The sequence below is a fragment of the Hylobates moloch genome, unplaced genomic scaffold (assembly GCF_009828535.3).
Source record: "Hylobates moloch isolate HMO894 unplaced genomic scaffold, HMol_V3 SCAFFOLD_4, whole genome shotgun sequence".
Taxonomy (NCBI): domain Eukaryota; kingdom Metazoa; phylum Chordata; class Mammalia; order Primates; family Hylobatidae; genus Hylobates; species Hylobates moloch.
Genome location: NW_026652279.1, coordinates 133999394 through 134017689, shown reverse-complemented (window position 1 = coordinate 134017689; position 18296 = coordinate 133999394). Strand labels below are relative to the sequence as shown.

The window sequence follows — 18296 nt, the reverse complement described above, 5'->3', positions numbered from 1 at the left end:
CCCATCCTCCTCATTCTCAAACAAGGTCTGTAAGATGAATGAACCTGATTTTTAAGCTAATTTATGAGTCACACACTTAAATATATATCCGTAATTGTAACTTTAATGTGGCCTTAAGCAGGATTTAGTTAATAAGTGCTTATGAATTAACAACATGATTCCAACTTGTTTATATTTTCTGAGTTTAGTTTCCTGGCTTCATCAAATGTGTTTTGAAGCAGGAACCATAGTAAGTAATTAACTGAATTATCTGTTCAGCATGCTTTTTATTTAGAACTTTATCTAGACAGTATACATACCCCTAAACCATGTTTTTAAAATGTGATCATCGCCTCTGGCAACAGTTGAGCTGCCTGGGCTGGGCATGGAACCCAGATTGGGAAAATAAGCGCTTTCCCTCTTGGAAATCTCACGCATAAAGATTTTTGAGTATATCTTTATTGTGTACATAATGTCATTACAGAGGGATTCTTAAGGTTCTGAATTATTTTAAGACAATCCGTAATAGATTATTGCAGAATAGTTTTAATTCTGTATTATTTTGCCTTTTTTCCATCTTTAAAAATCCTGAGTCCCTCTTTCTTTTTTGAGACGGAGTCTCACTCTGTTGCCCAGGCTGGAGTGCATTGGCGAGATCTCCGCTCATTGCAAGCTCCGCCTCCTGGATTCACGCCATTCTCCTGCCTCAGCCTCCTGAGTGGCAGAGACTACAGGCGCCCACCACCACGCCCGGCTAATTTTTTTTTTTTTTTTTCATTTTTAGTAGAGATGGGGTTTCACCGTGTTAGTCAGGATGGTCTCAATCTCCTGACCTCATGATCTGCCCGCCTCAGCCTCCCAAAGTGCTGGGATTATAGGCGTGAGCCACCGCGCCCGGCCCTGAGTCACATTAATGTGGAAAAAATTTTATTTTTGATCCAAACTGTATTTTCCTATATACATGGTGTGTTTGTCACATTTGCAATTGCTATTAGAAAAGATGTGTTTAGCCTTCTTCCATCTTAATTTATGGTCTCTGTTTTTTTACTTCTTTGGTGTTTGCTTTGCTATCTGTCCTTTGTTACATAGCCTGTGATTGATTTTTTTTCCCTCCTCTGGTAGTATGCAAAATATATAGTCTGTTCCATTTATAGTTTTAAGTTATATATTAAAACATATATTTCTTCATAAAACTATTGATTCTTTCATGAAATTTGAGAACATTATATATGTACGAACACTATTTCTCTTACCATCAATTCCCTAATTTTAGTCGCAAGTTTCTGCTGTTTTGCCTCTACTTCTATTATTTTTATGTTATAATTTTGTTATATTTCATATAATTTTATGCTATAATATAATTTTTGTTATAATTTTTATGTTATAATTTTTACAATTTCTTGTTAACAATTATGATTACAATGTTTTGTAACCAAAATGACAAAGGTCATTAAGATTACATTTTCCACTAAATGTTCACTGCCAGTTCTTCTTTACCCTGACATCTCAATCCATGAGTTCTTTGATTCTTTCCTTCTTTGGTGAAGTTACAATTTCCAGTAGGTTTTTCAGGAAGGCCATATAGGTACTATGTTTCATGGGACCTCACATGACTGATTCCTTCTCATCTTTCAGACTGCAAACCTCCCTGAATCATACTCGATTTCATATATTTCAAATAATTGCTACTCTCTAAAAATTATTTATTTTGTTATTTGTATATTTTCTGATTTACATCACAGAAATACAAGTTCCATTAAGACACAGAGCCTTTCATCTTGTCAAACCTTTAATCACAGTGCCTGAAAATGGTGCTTGGTGGTTAATAAATATTGCTAAATAAATAAAGTATTATTATGGAAGAAAACCTTGAGCTCAACCAAATTAATTAATTAATTTATTTGAGATGGGCATCCCACTATGTTGCCTAGGCTGGTCCTCAACTCCTGGACTTTAGCGATTCTCTTGCCTCAGCCTCCCAAGTACCTGGGTCTATAGGCAAGCCACTGCATGCAGCTTAGATTTATTTTTTCCTTAGTAAATGACTTACTTATTCTGCCCAGATACTTCTAATTCTATTCCTTTAACGTTCATGTTCTGTAACTTCACTTAGATTTACGACGTTGCTGTTTCCCATCATCCTCTTCCCACTACCCAGAATGTGATGAGTTCTTCTGAATTGCAGATTCCTTATTTGAGAAAACGTTTTCTTCTATTGTATCTCTAAATGTTTTTTTCCTGTTGCACTTTGTTTTCTTCCCTTGGTGCACTGATGGTGAATATATACTGTCTGTCCCCCCTGTCAATTACTTTTTCTCTAACTGTTTTCATCCCTTTATTCTTTTTTCTGCTCTATAAACCTCCAGCCTCAAATTACCAACATGGTTTTCTGGAACTCCCGACCTTAAATACGATTTCTCTTCCATTCCTTTTTATTTCTATACTATCATTTTCATATATAGTTTCTCTCATTAGTTTTTCCCATCTTATTCTATTGCCGTATTTTTGGCTTCAGATTGCTGTGTTTTTTCTGATCACTTGAGGTCAGGAGTTTGAGGCCAGCCTGGCCAACATGGTGAAACCCCATACCTACTGAAAATACAAAAATTAGCCGGGTGTGGTGGCACACACCTGTAGTTCCAGCGACTCAGTAGGCTGAAGCATGAGAATTGCTTGAACCCTGGGAGGTGGAGGCTGCAGTGAGCCAAGATCATGCCACTGCACTCTGGCCTGGTAGCAGATTAAAACATAAAGATAAAAGTATAGAGAAATATGAAAAAAAGCACTGAATGGAAATTTAGGACAGCTGGTTTATCAAGCTTTAAACTAGCCCAATATGACATAAAAATCACTTACTCTGCTTAACTGATTTCCCATGCCTTATTACTTTGGCCTTGTACTAGTATAAAATGAGGACAAAAATCCTACCATTACCAGAGAAGTTGGGACTGAAAACATAATTTCAAACAATATTAATTTAAAAATACTTGCAATGAAAATTATTTTAAAATACATAATATATGTACATAATATATATTCTTATATATAATAATTATTACATTTTTTGTAGAGATGAGGTTTCACGATGTTGCCCAGGCTGGTCTGAAACTCCTGGGCTCAAGTGATCCTCTCACCTTGGCCTCCCGAAGTGCCTGGATTACAGGTGTGAGCCACTGTACCTTGCATAGAATATATTTTTTTAAATAAAACAAACCATAACTGAAAAAAGTTCACTATTAAAATTAATTTTGAATTGCAACCTTACATTTTAGATCCCAATATAGTATTCTATGTAGTGGCCCACAAATGTAACAGTGTATTCAATTTATTCTACTACAAACACTGAATTTTAAAATTTCCACTTTTTGGAGGAAAGAATCTTAGGAGTGCATGCAGGGATTCAAAGCAACAGAACATGACGTAATAACCGTTCATGTTCATGAAAACGGGGTATTTGTCACTTATCAAATTGTTGAGCTTGAATTGGGACATACATGGGTCTTTCATTTGCCTGAGAAAAGTCTTTTCCTTTGTAGAAAAGTAAAGTCTTTGAGTAAAAAGGCATTTTCATTCGTTTGAAAAATGGCACACCGTTTCCATTCATTTCTCTTTATAACACAGGTTGTTTAATCATAAAAATGTGACATTTGATAAAAACTTCTAACATAAATGAAAAAGATGAGACTAATTATACCTGACTAGAAAATTATGTATAGGCATGCCAGACGCTTTACTTAAGCATGATTCAGGGAAATCACATTCCACATAAAGATTAAAACATAGGAAGTGACAAAGGAAGCCAGAATCACATATTTGAATATTAAAAATTTAACCTCTGAAGACTAAAATATTTTTCCTTAAGTTTCACTATATACAAAATATATACGATATTCCCAAAATATATGAGTTTAAACATATAGGCAACATAGGCACTCTATACTCAAAATAACTTCAGTAGATTCTCTGTCTCTCTACTGTCACACACACACACACACACACACACCTCTAAAAAAACACGGGGAAAGCGAACTACAGAAATCTTTTAAATAATATCTTCAAAATTGGCTTGGGTTCACCATTTCTTTTGCATGGTAATTTAATGAGTGCGTCAACTCTTTTACACGGTTGTCACATCAGGATGAAAGGGGGCTTTAAACTCATTAAGCTACCCACTTGATGCTTCAATCTTTACAAGCACATTTCTACTGAATTTGGCTTATGCCTGAATACTTCTACTGATAGAGAATGTATCAGATGCTAAGGCATTCTGAAAAGTCCTACTATCTTTATGCTTTCTTGTAGTGATTACCCAGTGGTCCCAATTCTACTACTTTAAGTCTTGCCAAGTAAGAAATCCAGCTCTTTCATATATGAATGCTTAAAATACTTGTAGGTAGTTATAGCCTAGCACTAATAGGGCACTTTTGAATCTTTTTGCAGTTATGGCCATATTCCTCTGAAGACCTTTTAGTTTAAAGCTTGGGTGCCCAGGTATCAGCATAATTCTATAGGTAAGGTAATTACAGATCACATTCTACATATAACTTCTATTACTGTAGGATAATATCTCCATATTGAAACCATCCAGGTCATTTTCACATTTCACATCTAAGCCTATAAACCTATAAACCATAGGTTTTCTGGACCCAACTGAATGATCTTACATTTATTCCTACTAAAATTCATTCAGTTAATTACTTCTGCCTGAAAAGATCTATTAGATCCTTACTTCATTATTCAATTAACTTGTTATTCTGCTTTATATCAAATTTGTTAAATGTGTTTTTTTCCTGAAATCACTGACAAAATGCAGAAATATAGTACTGCAGGATATTATCGATGCGTACCACATACTCACTTCTTAATAATTCTCTAACAACATTTGGATAAAGCCTTTCAACAGTTACTAATCCATTTACCTGGCCTTGAATTGTTCCCATATTTTCCCCATATTGTTTAAAAGGATGTCATGGAAAGTCTTACCAAATCCCTTGTTCCCTATCTAACTCATTTTCATGCTTTACCCCTGCAATGTATCTCTTAAAAATTGAAATGTAGTCTTCTTTGATTTATTTTTAGAGAACCCATCCTAACTCTTGGTGATACTTGCTTTTTCAGTAGCAATCTTAAAAACCACTGCAAGCATGACTGCTTACTGAGCATAATCTATGCCGTACACTTAAAATATATCTAAGGCTCAAAGCAATCCTAAATGGTTAGAATTATCATGTGTATCTGACAACGAAAAAAACAAAGGTTTATCAAAGTATTTACATCCATTAGTTAAAAAAAGTCAAGTAATTTGCTTAAAGTTTATAGAAGATTGCATCAAATTATTACATCAGAGTATAATTTATCAAAATGTTATGTAATGTAATCTACTTATATGTTCCTTAATAGTTGCAAGAATCTGCTACCTTCTTCCCTTTTATGAAAACAAGATGGTATTTGTTGACTCCCTTTATTGACTCCCATTGTTCACCAGGAGTATTAAAAACATGATTTCTGAAGTTTCTCAGTAACTATGATTTGAGACTTGTACATCAGTATTCTTAATAATCACTCTGTTTAAATTTAATTAAAAACACACAAAAAAGAAAAAACACACAAAAAAGAAAAAAACACATTGTAAGTTTCAATACGTATGAGGTACAAAAGAAGATACGTATTTATGAGGTACAAAATATCTGTCCACCAACCATGCAACACCTAAATTCCTTCTCCAGAAGCAATAAATGTTAATAGATTTTTCCTGGTCCTGATATAAAGAGCCACTTACTTCCTTTTGTACAACTACATTGTTGTATTCTATAAGTGTATTCATGAATTACAATTCTTTTAACTACTGCCTAAATGTCAACTATGCTACAGTAAATAAGGTGGTATATATAGCATTTTGAACCTAGCAAGTATACCTGCAGGATAACGTGCTAGAAATAAAATTTCTTGATCAAGAGCAATGTACGGCTGGGCATAGTGGCCCACGCCTGTAATCCCAGCACTTTGGGAGGCTGAGGCGGGCAGATCACTTGAGGTCATGAATTCGAGACCAGACTGGGCAACATGGCAAAACCCCATCTTTATTAAAAATACATAAATTAGCCGGGTGTGGTGGCACATGCCTGTAATCCCAGCTACTCAGGGGGCTGAAGCACGAGAATCACTTGAACCTGGGAGATAGAGGCTGCAGTGGGCAGAGATTGTGCCACTGCACTCCAGACTGGGCAACAGAGTGAGACTCCATCTCACATAATACATACATACACAAAAAGCAATGTACATTTGTACTTTTGATAGGTATTATTGAATTACTCTTCATATTAGTTGTACCAATTTAAAATCCCACTAACAATGTTAAGACTGCCTGTTTTTCCATAGCCACACAAACACAATGTATTATCAACCTTTTGGTTTTTAGTGGAAAACAGGCATAGTTTGTTTTTTTTTTTTTTTTTTTTTTTTTTGAGACAGAGTTTCACTCTTGTTGCCCAGGCTGGAGTGCAATGGTGCAATCTCGGCTTACTGCAACCTCTGCCTCCCAGGTTCAAGCGATTCTCCTGCCTCCACCTCCCAAGTAGCTGGGATTACAGGCACGTGCCAGTATGCAAGGCTAATATTTTGCATTTTTAGTAGAAACAGGGTTTTGCCATATTGGCCAGGCTGGTTTTGAACTCCTGACCTCAGGTGATCCAACCGCCTCGGCCTCCCAAACTGTTGGGATTACAGGCATGAGCCACCATGCCCAGCTGAAAATAGGTATAATTTTAATATGAATTTAATGTTGATTTACTGATTTGGAGAAGGGAAAATCAGTCACATGACTGTGACAGACGTTGCAAATATTTTTTCCAAGATTGCATTTGCATTTGTTTTTTGACTTTCCTTATGGCAGTAATGCTACACCAACATTTTTCATTTGTAGGGAATCAAGTTTATCAATTTATTACTTCTATAACTCCTAAGTTGCAAAGGCCTTTTGTAATTCAATATTATAAAAACATTCTCCTATGGCTTCTTAGGTTTTTAATGGTTTTACATTTAAATCTCTGATACATATGAAATTTATCTTGGTGTAAGTTATAAGGTAAGGATCTCAATTTTCTTTTCCCCTTAGCTGTCTACCCTAGTGACCTGTCACAATTCATTGTTCTTATTTAGAAATGCACTTACTTAATTTTTCCATATAAGCCACAGAACTTATTTGTCTGGCTTCAAAAAAATATTTTTGGTATTCTATTTGGCTTACTTTAAATGCATAGTATAACTTACGAAAACTGACATTTTCATGAAAAATAAAATTAGTTCTCTATGTACACTACCTCAAAATTGAACTTCAGATGAAGAAAAGGCATAACGTAAAAACTATAACTACAAAAATTTATATGGAAGAGTAAATGTACAAGAATGGGCATAATAATTGTGAAAAAGAATTTTTAGTGTTGGTTTGTCAAGTTTCACAAAGTCATTTGAAAATTTTGACATGAACTGCACTGAATTTATATATTAATTAACAAAGAAACTGATGGTACATCTAGAATTCTACTTTTAAAAATGTCATTTATCAACATTACAATCCTAACCAGGGATACTTTTCCCTTCATTTATTGATATTATATCTTAAAAAACAGATAAGTAACTTTAGCTATTTTAAGCATTTTGTTAAAGCCTAAGCTTAATTTTGAGTTTTACATTCCCAGATATTATTCTCATTCATTCACTCATTTATTCATAAGTCTCTGGTTCTGTAATGTCCTTTACAGTCCTGAGCATTACCTCTATTTGCTGCTCAAGGGTTATTTTTAGTGCTGTCTAACCTTTTTTTCCTTGTCTTGATTTTAAAACTATCACAAATGTTTAAGGTTGGCAGAAAATTAGGCTCTGAATAAGCAAGGCTTTACTATGACTTCAAAGAATTATTAATAAATAAGCTTCCTCTTATCTGGCAGTTTGAAAATGAGGTCTTCCCGTTTATCTAAAATTTTAGTGAAAAATTCGTTGGAAAGATATCATCTTGTGAAGAACAAATTTCAGTTAGTAAAGTTTCACAACAAAACTAAATTGGACAAATTATTCTATGATAATGGTAGTTATCATAGGAAGGCAACAGGTTCTAAGTGCTTAAAAACATTAAATAATTGAATCCTCTATTGTTTAATAGATACTTTTAGGTGTTAGAGTATCGCATGGCATTCAGATGAACATCAGCTGCAAATGTATGGACAAGTGGGATAAGAAGGATTTAGGTTAAGAGTGTAGGACTAACAGAGCTTACGATAAATATAAATTGGTCAATTTTATGATCAGATGTATTATTCTCTCCAACTTTATGAAACCATACAGTAGCTATCAAGTGATGAATATAAGTTCTGATTTACTAGGTAATATCTTATGTTTTCTTTTAAACCTTATTAGTTTGCCCATAAATCTTATTCTAAAGCCATCCCTAAAACTACACATTAAAAACTGATATCAACACAAAGTCAAATGAATCTTTAGGGGACATCATACAGTTTTGTAAGTGGAAGGGTTACACGTAATAAAATATAAAACATAAATGCTTTATAGGAACTCTAACAAAAGGAGCTGATTTATATACCATGATCTTTTACACCACGATCTTTATTTTTTTTAGATAAACTACAAAATTTTTTTTTGAGACAGAGTCTCGCTCTGTTGCCCAGGCTGGAGTGCTATGGCATGATCTCTGCTCACTGCAATCTCTGCCTCCTGGGTTCAAGTGACTCTCGTGCCTCAGCCTCCTGAGTAGCTGGGATCACAGGAATGCATCACCACACACTACTAATTTTTACATTTTTAGTAGAGACGGGGTTTTACCATGTTGCCCAACCTGGTCTCAAACTCCTAACCTCAAGTTATCCACCCGCCTCAGCCTTCCAAAAGTGCTGGGATTACAGGCATGAGTCACTGTGCCTACCCTGATACCATGATGTTTAGAATAAGACATACTTCCACATTATAGGAATGACTTCTTCAATATAACATTTATTAAAATTCTTCCATAGGCCAAGTTTATAAAGTTGATGTGAATTCAGAAGTATGACAATTTGAGCCATTCTAAAAGATTTTTACAATAGGTTAATTATATGAAGACTTGCCTCAAATTTTAGTTTTATGTATTGCTTATACCTCAAATTAATCTGGTCTTCATTTAACAATTAAAAGACCCATTGAACTTAATTTCAAAAGTTTATTAGTATGTGAAAGGTATGCAGAAACTTTACCATTTTAGCAACTTTTCTGAAATAATTTCAAAATGTAAAGTTAAAAAAATAAGATAGCCACTGTTTACGCTCTATGCAGTCAAACAATGGAAAGTGTAGAATGTTTAATGAAGTAATGATATGTACCATAATGCCCATCAGTTATTTTCCTTTTAACAAGGCTATTAAAAATAAATATCATTTTCTATTGGTAAATTAAAGATATATCGTTCTCTCTGATACCCTCCTTCCAAAACACATACTTTAGAACATACAGATTTTGAAAAAAAAAAAACTAGGGAGTATACAATGGTACAATCACTTTGGTGTTACCATTGGTAGGTTTTTTAAAAGTAAAACATTTATCTCCCCGATGATGAACAATGCCACTCCTAGGTATTTAGCCAAGATAAATAAAAACACACACTTTCAAAAAATTATATGGCAGCTTTATTCATGATAGTAACAAATTGGAAACCACCAAAATGACCACTGATAGGTGAATAAAATATATTCATACTCAGCAATAATAAGGAATGAACTACTGATACAACAACAAAGTGGAATGAAAGAACCTGGACACAGAGTATTTTTAGTCTAAGAGGAGCAAAACTAATCTATTGTGACAGAAATCAAAAAGTGGTGCCTCTTGAGTAGTAGCGGTTAAGAAGGATTGAAGGGCCATAAGGAAACTCTCTGGAGTAACTGAACTGTTCTATACCACATTTTCAATATCCACAATAATTGTATATTGTAAAAATAAAGCATATAAATTATACCTCAATTGAAATGAAAATTATTCTCTCCTTAAAATACATTTTCTAAATGAATATGTAACAGAAACAATAATGGAAGTCTTAACATTTCTATTTTTATGATGCTTACCTGTCTAAGAGCTGATCGTGTTTTTCTAAAGCATCCTTTTCAGCCATCACTGCTCGTTCCTTTTCAGCCACAGCATTATCCCTTGCTTCTCGGAGATTTCTAAATTTTAAACATGGATTTCAGTTATTTCAAATGCGTGATTTATCTATGTTCTTTCTTAAAGATGGACTATCTGACAATCTTAAGGACCCATCTGAGAAGGTGGGGACCCAAAGTGTACACTATATAAACCTGCCTGGCTTGGTTGAGTGTCTAAGAGCAGGATACACCAGTGTAGGTGTAAATATGGTCTATCTCTATGTCACACCACCCTTCTCCACACGGGTCAAAGGGTAGGCTAACCAGTTTGTATATACAGTAATTTATGTTACGAGAATCCAATGAGATAGGTGTAATCACTCATATATTATCCACCAGAAAACTGAGGTTTTGGGAGGTTAATAAACGTCCCATAGAATATTTTAAGTGAAAGATATATTGTGGAGAATCAAAATAAAAGTGCGGTTTGGGATATGAGCAAGAGAATCATTGAAATGACGAACCTTGAAGTCTCAGTTATATAGGAAGGAATGGGAAGGAAACACAGGTTGACAGACAGGAGAAAGTAGAAGGGACAAAGAATTAGAGGTCCTGATAAGATATGACAGATTAAGTCAAAGTGTAATAGTTGTACAAGCAAGATAGAAGACTGGAGAATGGTGATTTGGAGGTAGAACAGCACTTTTCAGTGGCAGAATTTTGGTGGCTAACAAGATAGGGTATGAAAATTAATATGACTAAATTAAGTAGAGCTGAGATGAAGGTCAATATTCATGTAGGGCTCAAGGAAGTATGAAGCTAGGGTGTTGGAAAAGTCATCTACTTAACAGTTGTGAGGACACTAGGAAGGAACTGAAATTATAGAAAGAATACATTTAGTGTCAGTTAAGGGGAGCTGGAAGATAACAACAATGACTAATTGGGAGATTACACAGCTAGCCATGAGCTTCCAAAGATCAAAACTTTTGCCTTTTAATCAAGATGAAACTTTGAATCAAAAAAAAAAAAATACCAACAGTAAGTTTCTTTCAGATAGTCACCTGTTTTTTTTAAATCTCCTTCTCTAGCAGTTACAACATAAATAAAAAGAATGTAATATAAATGATTTTGCTCACTTAATCCCTACAAAGCCCTTTATGTTATAACCTACTTTTTAGCTGAGTAAACTGAAGTTTAGAGAGCTCATGTACCTAGCCTCAAGTCACATAGCCTAACAGGACCATAATTTGAATCCAGTTATTTCCTACTCCAAAGCCAGGGCTTTTTACATCATGCCACACTATCTCTCATGAAAAACTGGACTGGAAATTATTATTTTTTATTATTCATATAGAATGTGAGTAGGAAGTCATGAAAGCCATAAAGTTTGAATAAACCTATCTACTGAATATTGGATAGAAATGCTTAGTAGTCATACTTGCTGTACCAGTACTCAATCTAGTCTTTTGCATGGTGGTGCTGTCACAGGATCCTTGGGTCGTCACTTTGTCAGCTGGAAACCTTTGTGGCCAGTGGTGCCTTTGCCCGAGTTATGCTCAGGCCCACTGGGCTTGTTCCACCCACTCGGCCTCACAGGCTGTACTCGGCTCAAGATATACTGGCCGGGATCCCACACCTGCCGAGGGCAAGCCAAGTGCAGAGCAGCAAGGGGTGCGTGAGCAAGTGAGCGAGTGCAGGGTTCAACCACTGCGCACAGCCGGGCACACCGGCTGCCGTGGGGTAGGCGGCTCCAGGCATCCTGTGAGGCTGCAACTGGACAGGCATACTGAAAGCAACTTCCACTGCTGGCACCGGGGAATGTGGTGGTGTCCGGAAGCTTGGAGATGCCAGGAACTGCAGATCCCCAAACATGTGTCAGAGCCCTTGCTCAGGGAGCTCCTAGGTCTGGGCTCCCCAAAGGGCTGCAGCAATTCTCTCCTTGTTGCAATGTGGCGAGTGAGGGGCATGTTTCAGCCCTTTTTGTGTTACAGCTCTTTCAGTCCCATCATTAAGCAGGTCCCAAGTTCTTGTCCTGTGTCCAGGAAGAATGAGGTACACAGACAACTGGAGCATGAATAAGGCAAAGAGGTGCTTTCCTGAGCGGCAGTACAGCTCTCAGGAGATCTGGAGTGGGTAGCTCCTAACTGCAGGCAGGCCATCCCAATGTCTGCTCAGCTCTCAGCTGAGAGAAGACCCACAGTTGGTAGCTCCTCTCTGCAGGCAGATCGTCCAGACGTCTGCCAGAGTCTGGGGTTTTTGTGGGCTTCAGTGGGGAGGAAGTATATTGGTCCATAGGTGGCAATGGGTGGGCCGGGGGAAAAAAGTACCGTAAGTTCTCACTCTGTTCTGTGAAACTGGTGGCGCAACTCCCATGCTCCAGGCCATCCCTGGCTTGAGGTGGGGCTTCACCGGGGACCCATCCCTTTCCGCCCAGGAGCCTGCCTGCCTCCTGCCGCCATCAACCAGCTGTAACCTGGTGCCTAGGCTGGAATGCCAAAGGGCACCTGCAGGCCTGCACCAAGCCGCCCTCATCCTCCACTTTGGCCAGCCTCCCTCCTGTGCTTGTCAGTGTCCAAAGTCCAGAGGAGGCCGAGGTGGCAGGGGGCTGGGGTGTCAGCAATGCCCCAAGAGCGGGCACACCTGCAACAGTGCCCAGGCTTGGCCTCAACTTTGCTCTGAAATCAGAGTGGGTGTTGCGACTAGGGAGAGGTCAGGCAGCGGGAACAGGCATTTCTGAGCCTGTGGGGGAAGGTGGCTCCCTAGGCTGAAGATAGTGAGGGAATGCCTGGGTCCGCAGCTGCAACTGGGCCGCTGCAGCTGCGCCTGGGAGGGCTCCCGCCCCTCCAACTCCGAAGGGGTCTGGGTTTCTGCCTGTTTCTGGCTCCTGCTGGCTCAGTGGAGCATGCAGCCCTGGATGCGCCTCCCCCACTGCAGCTGGCATCTTTACAGCAGCTGCTCCAGATGGGCCGCTGCTGCCATCAATATTAACAACAAATTTAAAATTTTAAAAATGTCAACCATTAGAGATTTGTCAGTAAAATAGTTTATGAGCCAGAAATAAAATAGTTTCTTCAGAAATGTTGGAGTATAGGTAACTCTTATTGAAAAGAAAGTAAACTACTTTTGTGGGTTACTATCTAAGTGGAAGCGCATTCTAAAGTAGCTATCAAAAAATGGCATATTGTTATTTTCAGATGTCATCCTGATTGCAACAACCTTCAAAAATATTCTATTGTCAAACAAACTGAAACATAAAAAATTAATGTTATAGATAGAATAAAATTCTCAAACTATATTAAACATTTATATATTTTTCATTTCGAAATGATGTAAATATTTTAGTCAGTAAATCACCACAAATTGGTTTCAATGTTCATTTCTCAAATACAGCCTCATTATTCTATATGTTATTTCGGCAGCACAATTACAGGTAGATCACATTTACAGGACTAATGAACCACGAATGCTCAATTGGTAGATGGAGAAGCTTCAGTCCCTAATAACATTTCCTTTCTTGCAACAATGGACAAAAGAAATGAAAACAAGACACAGGGAATGAAATAAAACCTAGAACAAGCTAACATCAGGGCTTGTGAAAGGAGGTATGATTAGAGGGTACTATGTTAAATACTATGTTAAGGCATAAATAAAATTCTATGGCCACAAAGAGGAGTCGATTATTCTTTACTGGACTAAGAGAGGTAGGGGAATAAAGTGAAACATTTTTTAAAAGTGACATGTAAGTTGGGCCTTGAAGGACAAATAGGTAAAGCAATTCAGAAAGAGAAAACAGAAATGAACTGGGTAATGGACCAGAAGAAGCTAAGGCTTCCACCAAGAGGTCCTCTCACAAGCGTCTGTGGGTAAAATTTCTGTGCAAACCCAATCTCTTTATCAAGTACCACACCTTCCATATCCAGTCCAAAACCTGCATTCTTTAGCAAAAAGCAGCATAATTCCTTGTAAGAAATAGATACTTTATTTAATATTACCAATTCACAGGTTTCATATGAAGTCTGAGAGAGAAAAACTGAATGTATTCTTCCACTGACAATAACAGCAATAGCATACTGTTTACCATGTGCCAGAAGCCGTTCTAAGCACTTTACATATCATAACTCATTTAATTGTCACAACAATCCCACACAGCAGTTGTATCGGTACCTCCATTTTACAAATGATAAGATTAAAACACAAAGAGGTTAAGTATTAGCTTAAAGTCACACAGGAAGTATGCTACAGAGCCCAAATGTGCACCCAAACAATTTGGCTCCAGAGTCTGTGCTGTGAATCATACTACACTGCCTCTTAAAATTTCCTTTGCTTCACAGATGTTTTCTCCTTGAGAAATTCTGACATTATGAGATTTATATTACATGACCACCTCAAGGCACCAATAGATGTAAAATCAAAATAAGCCTTGAAAGAATTGTGAATATATTATACATTAGCTTTTATGGCCCACAGTATATAATATGCTCTTTCAAAAATAAACTGTTTGATAAAACGCTAGATGTATTCCTTCCACAGATAAGACAATAACTTTCATGTAACTAATAAGTAATCCATTTCTAAATGTTAAATGCATTAGAAAATATAACAAATACAATTACAGAACAAATTACAGGAATTCAAATGTTCTTCAAAAGAGAAACTTGAAAAATTGATAGAAGCTATTTGTAGCATGTACAAGCTAATGAAGCTCAAGTTTTAGAAGTCCAAACCAAGTGTATAATCAAATGTAATTATAACAAAGAAAGATAAGTGTTTTAAAATACAAAAATCTGAATATATCATCCTTAAAATACTTTTATAAGGTTAACGTTAGATTCCAACGCTGTGTTTTTCATGATTCTTTCATGTTGTTTCCTAGCAACTCTATGTATCTTCCATATACACATATGTATTTCTCTCATCCACCCTATGTTGTGGGATGGAGACATACTGAGAGGAAAGATTGAAGAAAATAAATCTTAAATAAATACTATGTGAAATGCAAAGGGAAAGTGAGTATACTACTTTTATAACTAGAGTGTTCAAATAATGTATTTTTCAACCTGGGGCACTTTTTAGAACAAAAGAGGGTGCTATTAAAAATTATGCCAAAGAGGGCCGGGCGTGGTGGCTCACGCCTGTAATCCCAGCACTTTGGGAGGCCGAGGCAGGTGGATCATGAGGTCAGGAGATCGAGACCATCCTGGCTAACACGGTGAAACCCTGTCTCTACTAAAAATACAAAAAAATTAGCCGGGCGTGGTGGCGGGTGCCTGTAGTCCCAGCTACTCGGGAGGCTGAGGCAGGAGAATGGCGTGAACCCGGGAGGCGGAGCTTGCAGTGAGCCAAGATTGCGCCACTGCACTCCAGCCTGGGCGACAGAGCAAGACTCTGTCTCAAAAAAAAAAAAAAAAAAAAAAACACAAAAATTATGCCAAAGAAACACACACAAACCACTACTTTATTAGACAAACCAAGAGATATGGCTACTTAAATTATAACATTCAAATGAGAAACTTAAAAAGTTCTTTTTTTTTTTTTTGAGACGGAGTCTCACTCTGTCGCCCAGGCTGGAGTACAGTGGCGCGATCTCAGCTCACTGCAAGCTCTGCTTCCTGGGTTCACGCCATTCTCCTGCCTCAGCCTCCTGAGTAGCTGGGACTACAGGTGCCCGCCACCACGCCCGGCTAATTTTTTGTATTTTTAGTAGAGACGGGGTTTCACCGTGGTCTCGATCTCCTGACCTCGTGATCCGCCCGCCTCGGCCTCCCAAAGTGCTGGGATTACAGGCGTGAGCCACCACGCCCGGCCAAGAGTTAAGTTCTTAATCATTTACTTAAATAAAAGGGTTTTAATATTATAACAAAATAGACATAGTTCATATGCAATATAGTGCCATTTGTGCATCAGATAATTTAATACACAGAAGTTTATTCAACAGTAGCTCACAACTGAAACTTGAAAACCTCATTATAAAACATTCATAACAACAGACTAACGTACAGAGTAGAATGTATTTGCCTACTACTAGATGATAAATTTCACAGTACCAATAGGCTAAATCTATATTTATATCTGAAAAGTGGTAAGAAAAATGTCAGAAGAATGAGAAAAACTTTAGGACCCTTCGAAATTCAAACAGTATCAAATCAGAGTTTGGCAATGCAAGGAATACGTCTCAGCCTGAATAAACATCCCTAATGCCTCAGAACTTAAAATTTACCTTAAATTTAAGCATAAATAGTGAAAAAACAAAAACAAACAAAAAAAACCCATGGCTGTCAGAAGAGCTCAGCAGGCGCAACTAAGCAATCCAAACTCTTCCTTCTGTCTTCATGTAAAAATATTTTTGGCTAATAGAAGTAAATATATTTTTCTAGTTAGAACAACAAAGGATTAAAATAGGCTGTTTTATACGACAGGCTTATTTATAGGAAAAGTGTTTGAATTTATCATCTCTACCTCCAGAGTCTTCCTGGACACAACATAAAACTGCTCATTTCCACATCTGATGCCTTTGTTTTTAAGATGGCACAAAATAGAAGGGTTGCATGTAGATTATCTTGTTTCTATTCTATGACTGTAGTTTTACCTTTATCATAGATGACTGAAAAGTTAACGAGTAGGACATAAAAACGAAATAAGCAAAGTGGAAATCTTATTTAATAAATTTCTTGGGAGAAGCTATACATTTTAAGAGTAGAAACTTTTTGAGATCATTGTTGACTGAAAATGCTACACTTTCCTATCCTTTTATTATAGTTGGTGCCTTGGTTTAAAAGTTTGTGTCCTCCAAAACTCATGTTGAAATTTAACTGCCATTCTAACAGTATTAAGAAGTGGGACCTGATAATGGTGATTAGGCCACGAGAGTGGGAATGGTGCCATTATAAAAGAGTGAGTTTGGCTCCCCCTTGCTCTGTCTCCCACCTTCTTGCCTTATGCCATATGATAATGTAGTGAGAAGGCTCTTGCCAGATGCCAGTACGTAGATATTGGACTTCCCAGCCTCCAGACCTGTGAGCCAATAAACTTCTGTTCATTATAAATTATCCAGTCTCAGGTATCCTGTTATAGCAGCACAAAATGGACTGAAGACAATTGGTGCTTAAGCAGATTTTTGTTTCTAAACATGAAAACTTAAGCACAAAGTAGATAAACATTGAACCCAAATTATGGTTGAAAAATTATAAAAAATTTAAGTACCAAAATGCAAAATATTTGCTTAAATCCATTAATGTGTTAAGATTTACAAAGTAGCTGACAGGATAAAAGGTAACATATCAAAATGAAATAGAATGAATCTGGTAGATGGTTAACTAACTACTATATATCTTGTCACTACACTCAGTCCTGATCAAATCCATTATAAACCTTTGAGTAGGTTTTCATCTAAACCAACAGCCACTTAATTTCTAAAAAGTAGTACCAATTCATTTTTTCCTTCAATAAATATTACGTATACTGAGCATTTACTGCGTACCAGGCACTGGTACCTGGGAGTCCAGGACTGAACGATACATGAAAACTCCTACACTCATGGAGATCACATTCTAGTAGGAAAAATACCCCAAAGTAAATAAATATGTAGTATGTTGGTAGATTAAAAACAAAGCAAAGACAACGTAGAACAAAGTCAGAAAAGACCACAAGAACAGGTGTATCATCAGGAGTAGATGGTTATGCAGTGGAAACTGAATACAAAGGACCTGAGGTATGAGCACGCCTACAAGTAAAAGAATAGGAGGCCAGCATGACTATGCGAGTGACCAGAAGAAAATCCTAAATGAGGATAGGGTAACTGAATACTGATCAGGTAGGATCACAGGCCACTGTAATCATTTAAAGTTTTACTAAGTTTAATGATGGGGAGACTTTTTATTTGAGTAGAGTGATCCAACTTGACTTATCATTTAACAAGAACTGTGCTAAGAGACTGAAGAGGGCAAGGAAGAAAGCTGGGGACCACTTAAGAGGCTACTGCAGTAATTTTTAGGCAAGAAATAATGGTGACTTGAAGCAAGGTAATATACGTGAGACAGAGATCATAAATCCAAAAGGATTTGCTAATGAATAGAATATGGAATTGAAAAAAGATGACTTCAGGTTTTTGGTCTGGGCAAGTGGAAGAATAGAGCTGTCTTTAATTCAACTGGGTAAGACTGAAGGTGGAGCAGAATTGGGAGGTAGAATGGAACA

The 18296-nt window shown here is 36.9% G+C and overlaps 1 protein-coding gene across 4 annotated transcripts in view; it reads right to left on the bottom strand.

Annotated features, from left to right (window-relative positions):
* The window catches only part of PIBF1 (progesterone immunomodulatory binding factor 1), a 260610-nt gene that overhangs the window by 168539 nt on the left and 73775 nt on the right, over positions 1 to 18296 (bottom strand). For all 4 annotated transcript variants that reach the window (XR_009213290.1, XM_032151003.2, XM_058437974.1 and 1 more), the window contains exon 10: positions 10086 to 10184. Coding sequence is in view for 3 of the 4 variants with exons in the window: in XM_032151003.2 (XP_032006894.1) it covers positions 10086 to 10184 (99 nt within the window). In the remaining variant the exon portion in view is untranslated. The remainder of the gene's footprint in view (positions 1 to 10085; positions 10185 to 18296) is intronic.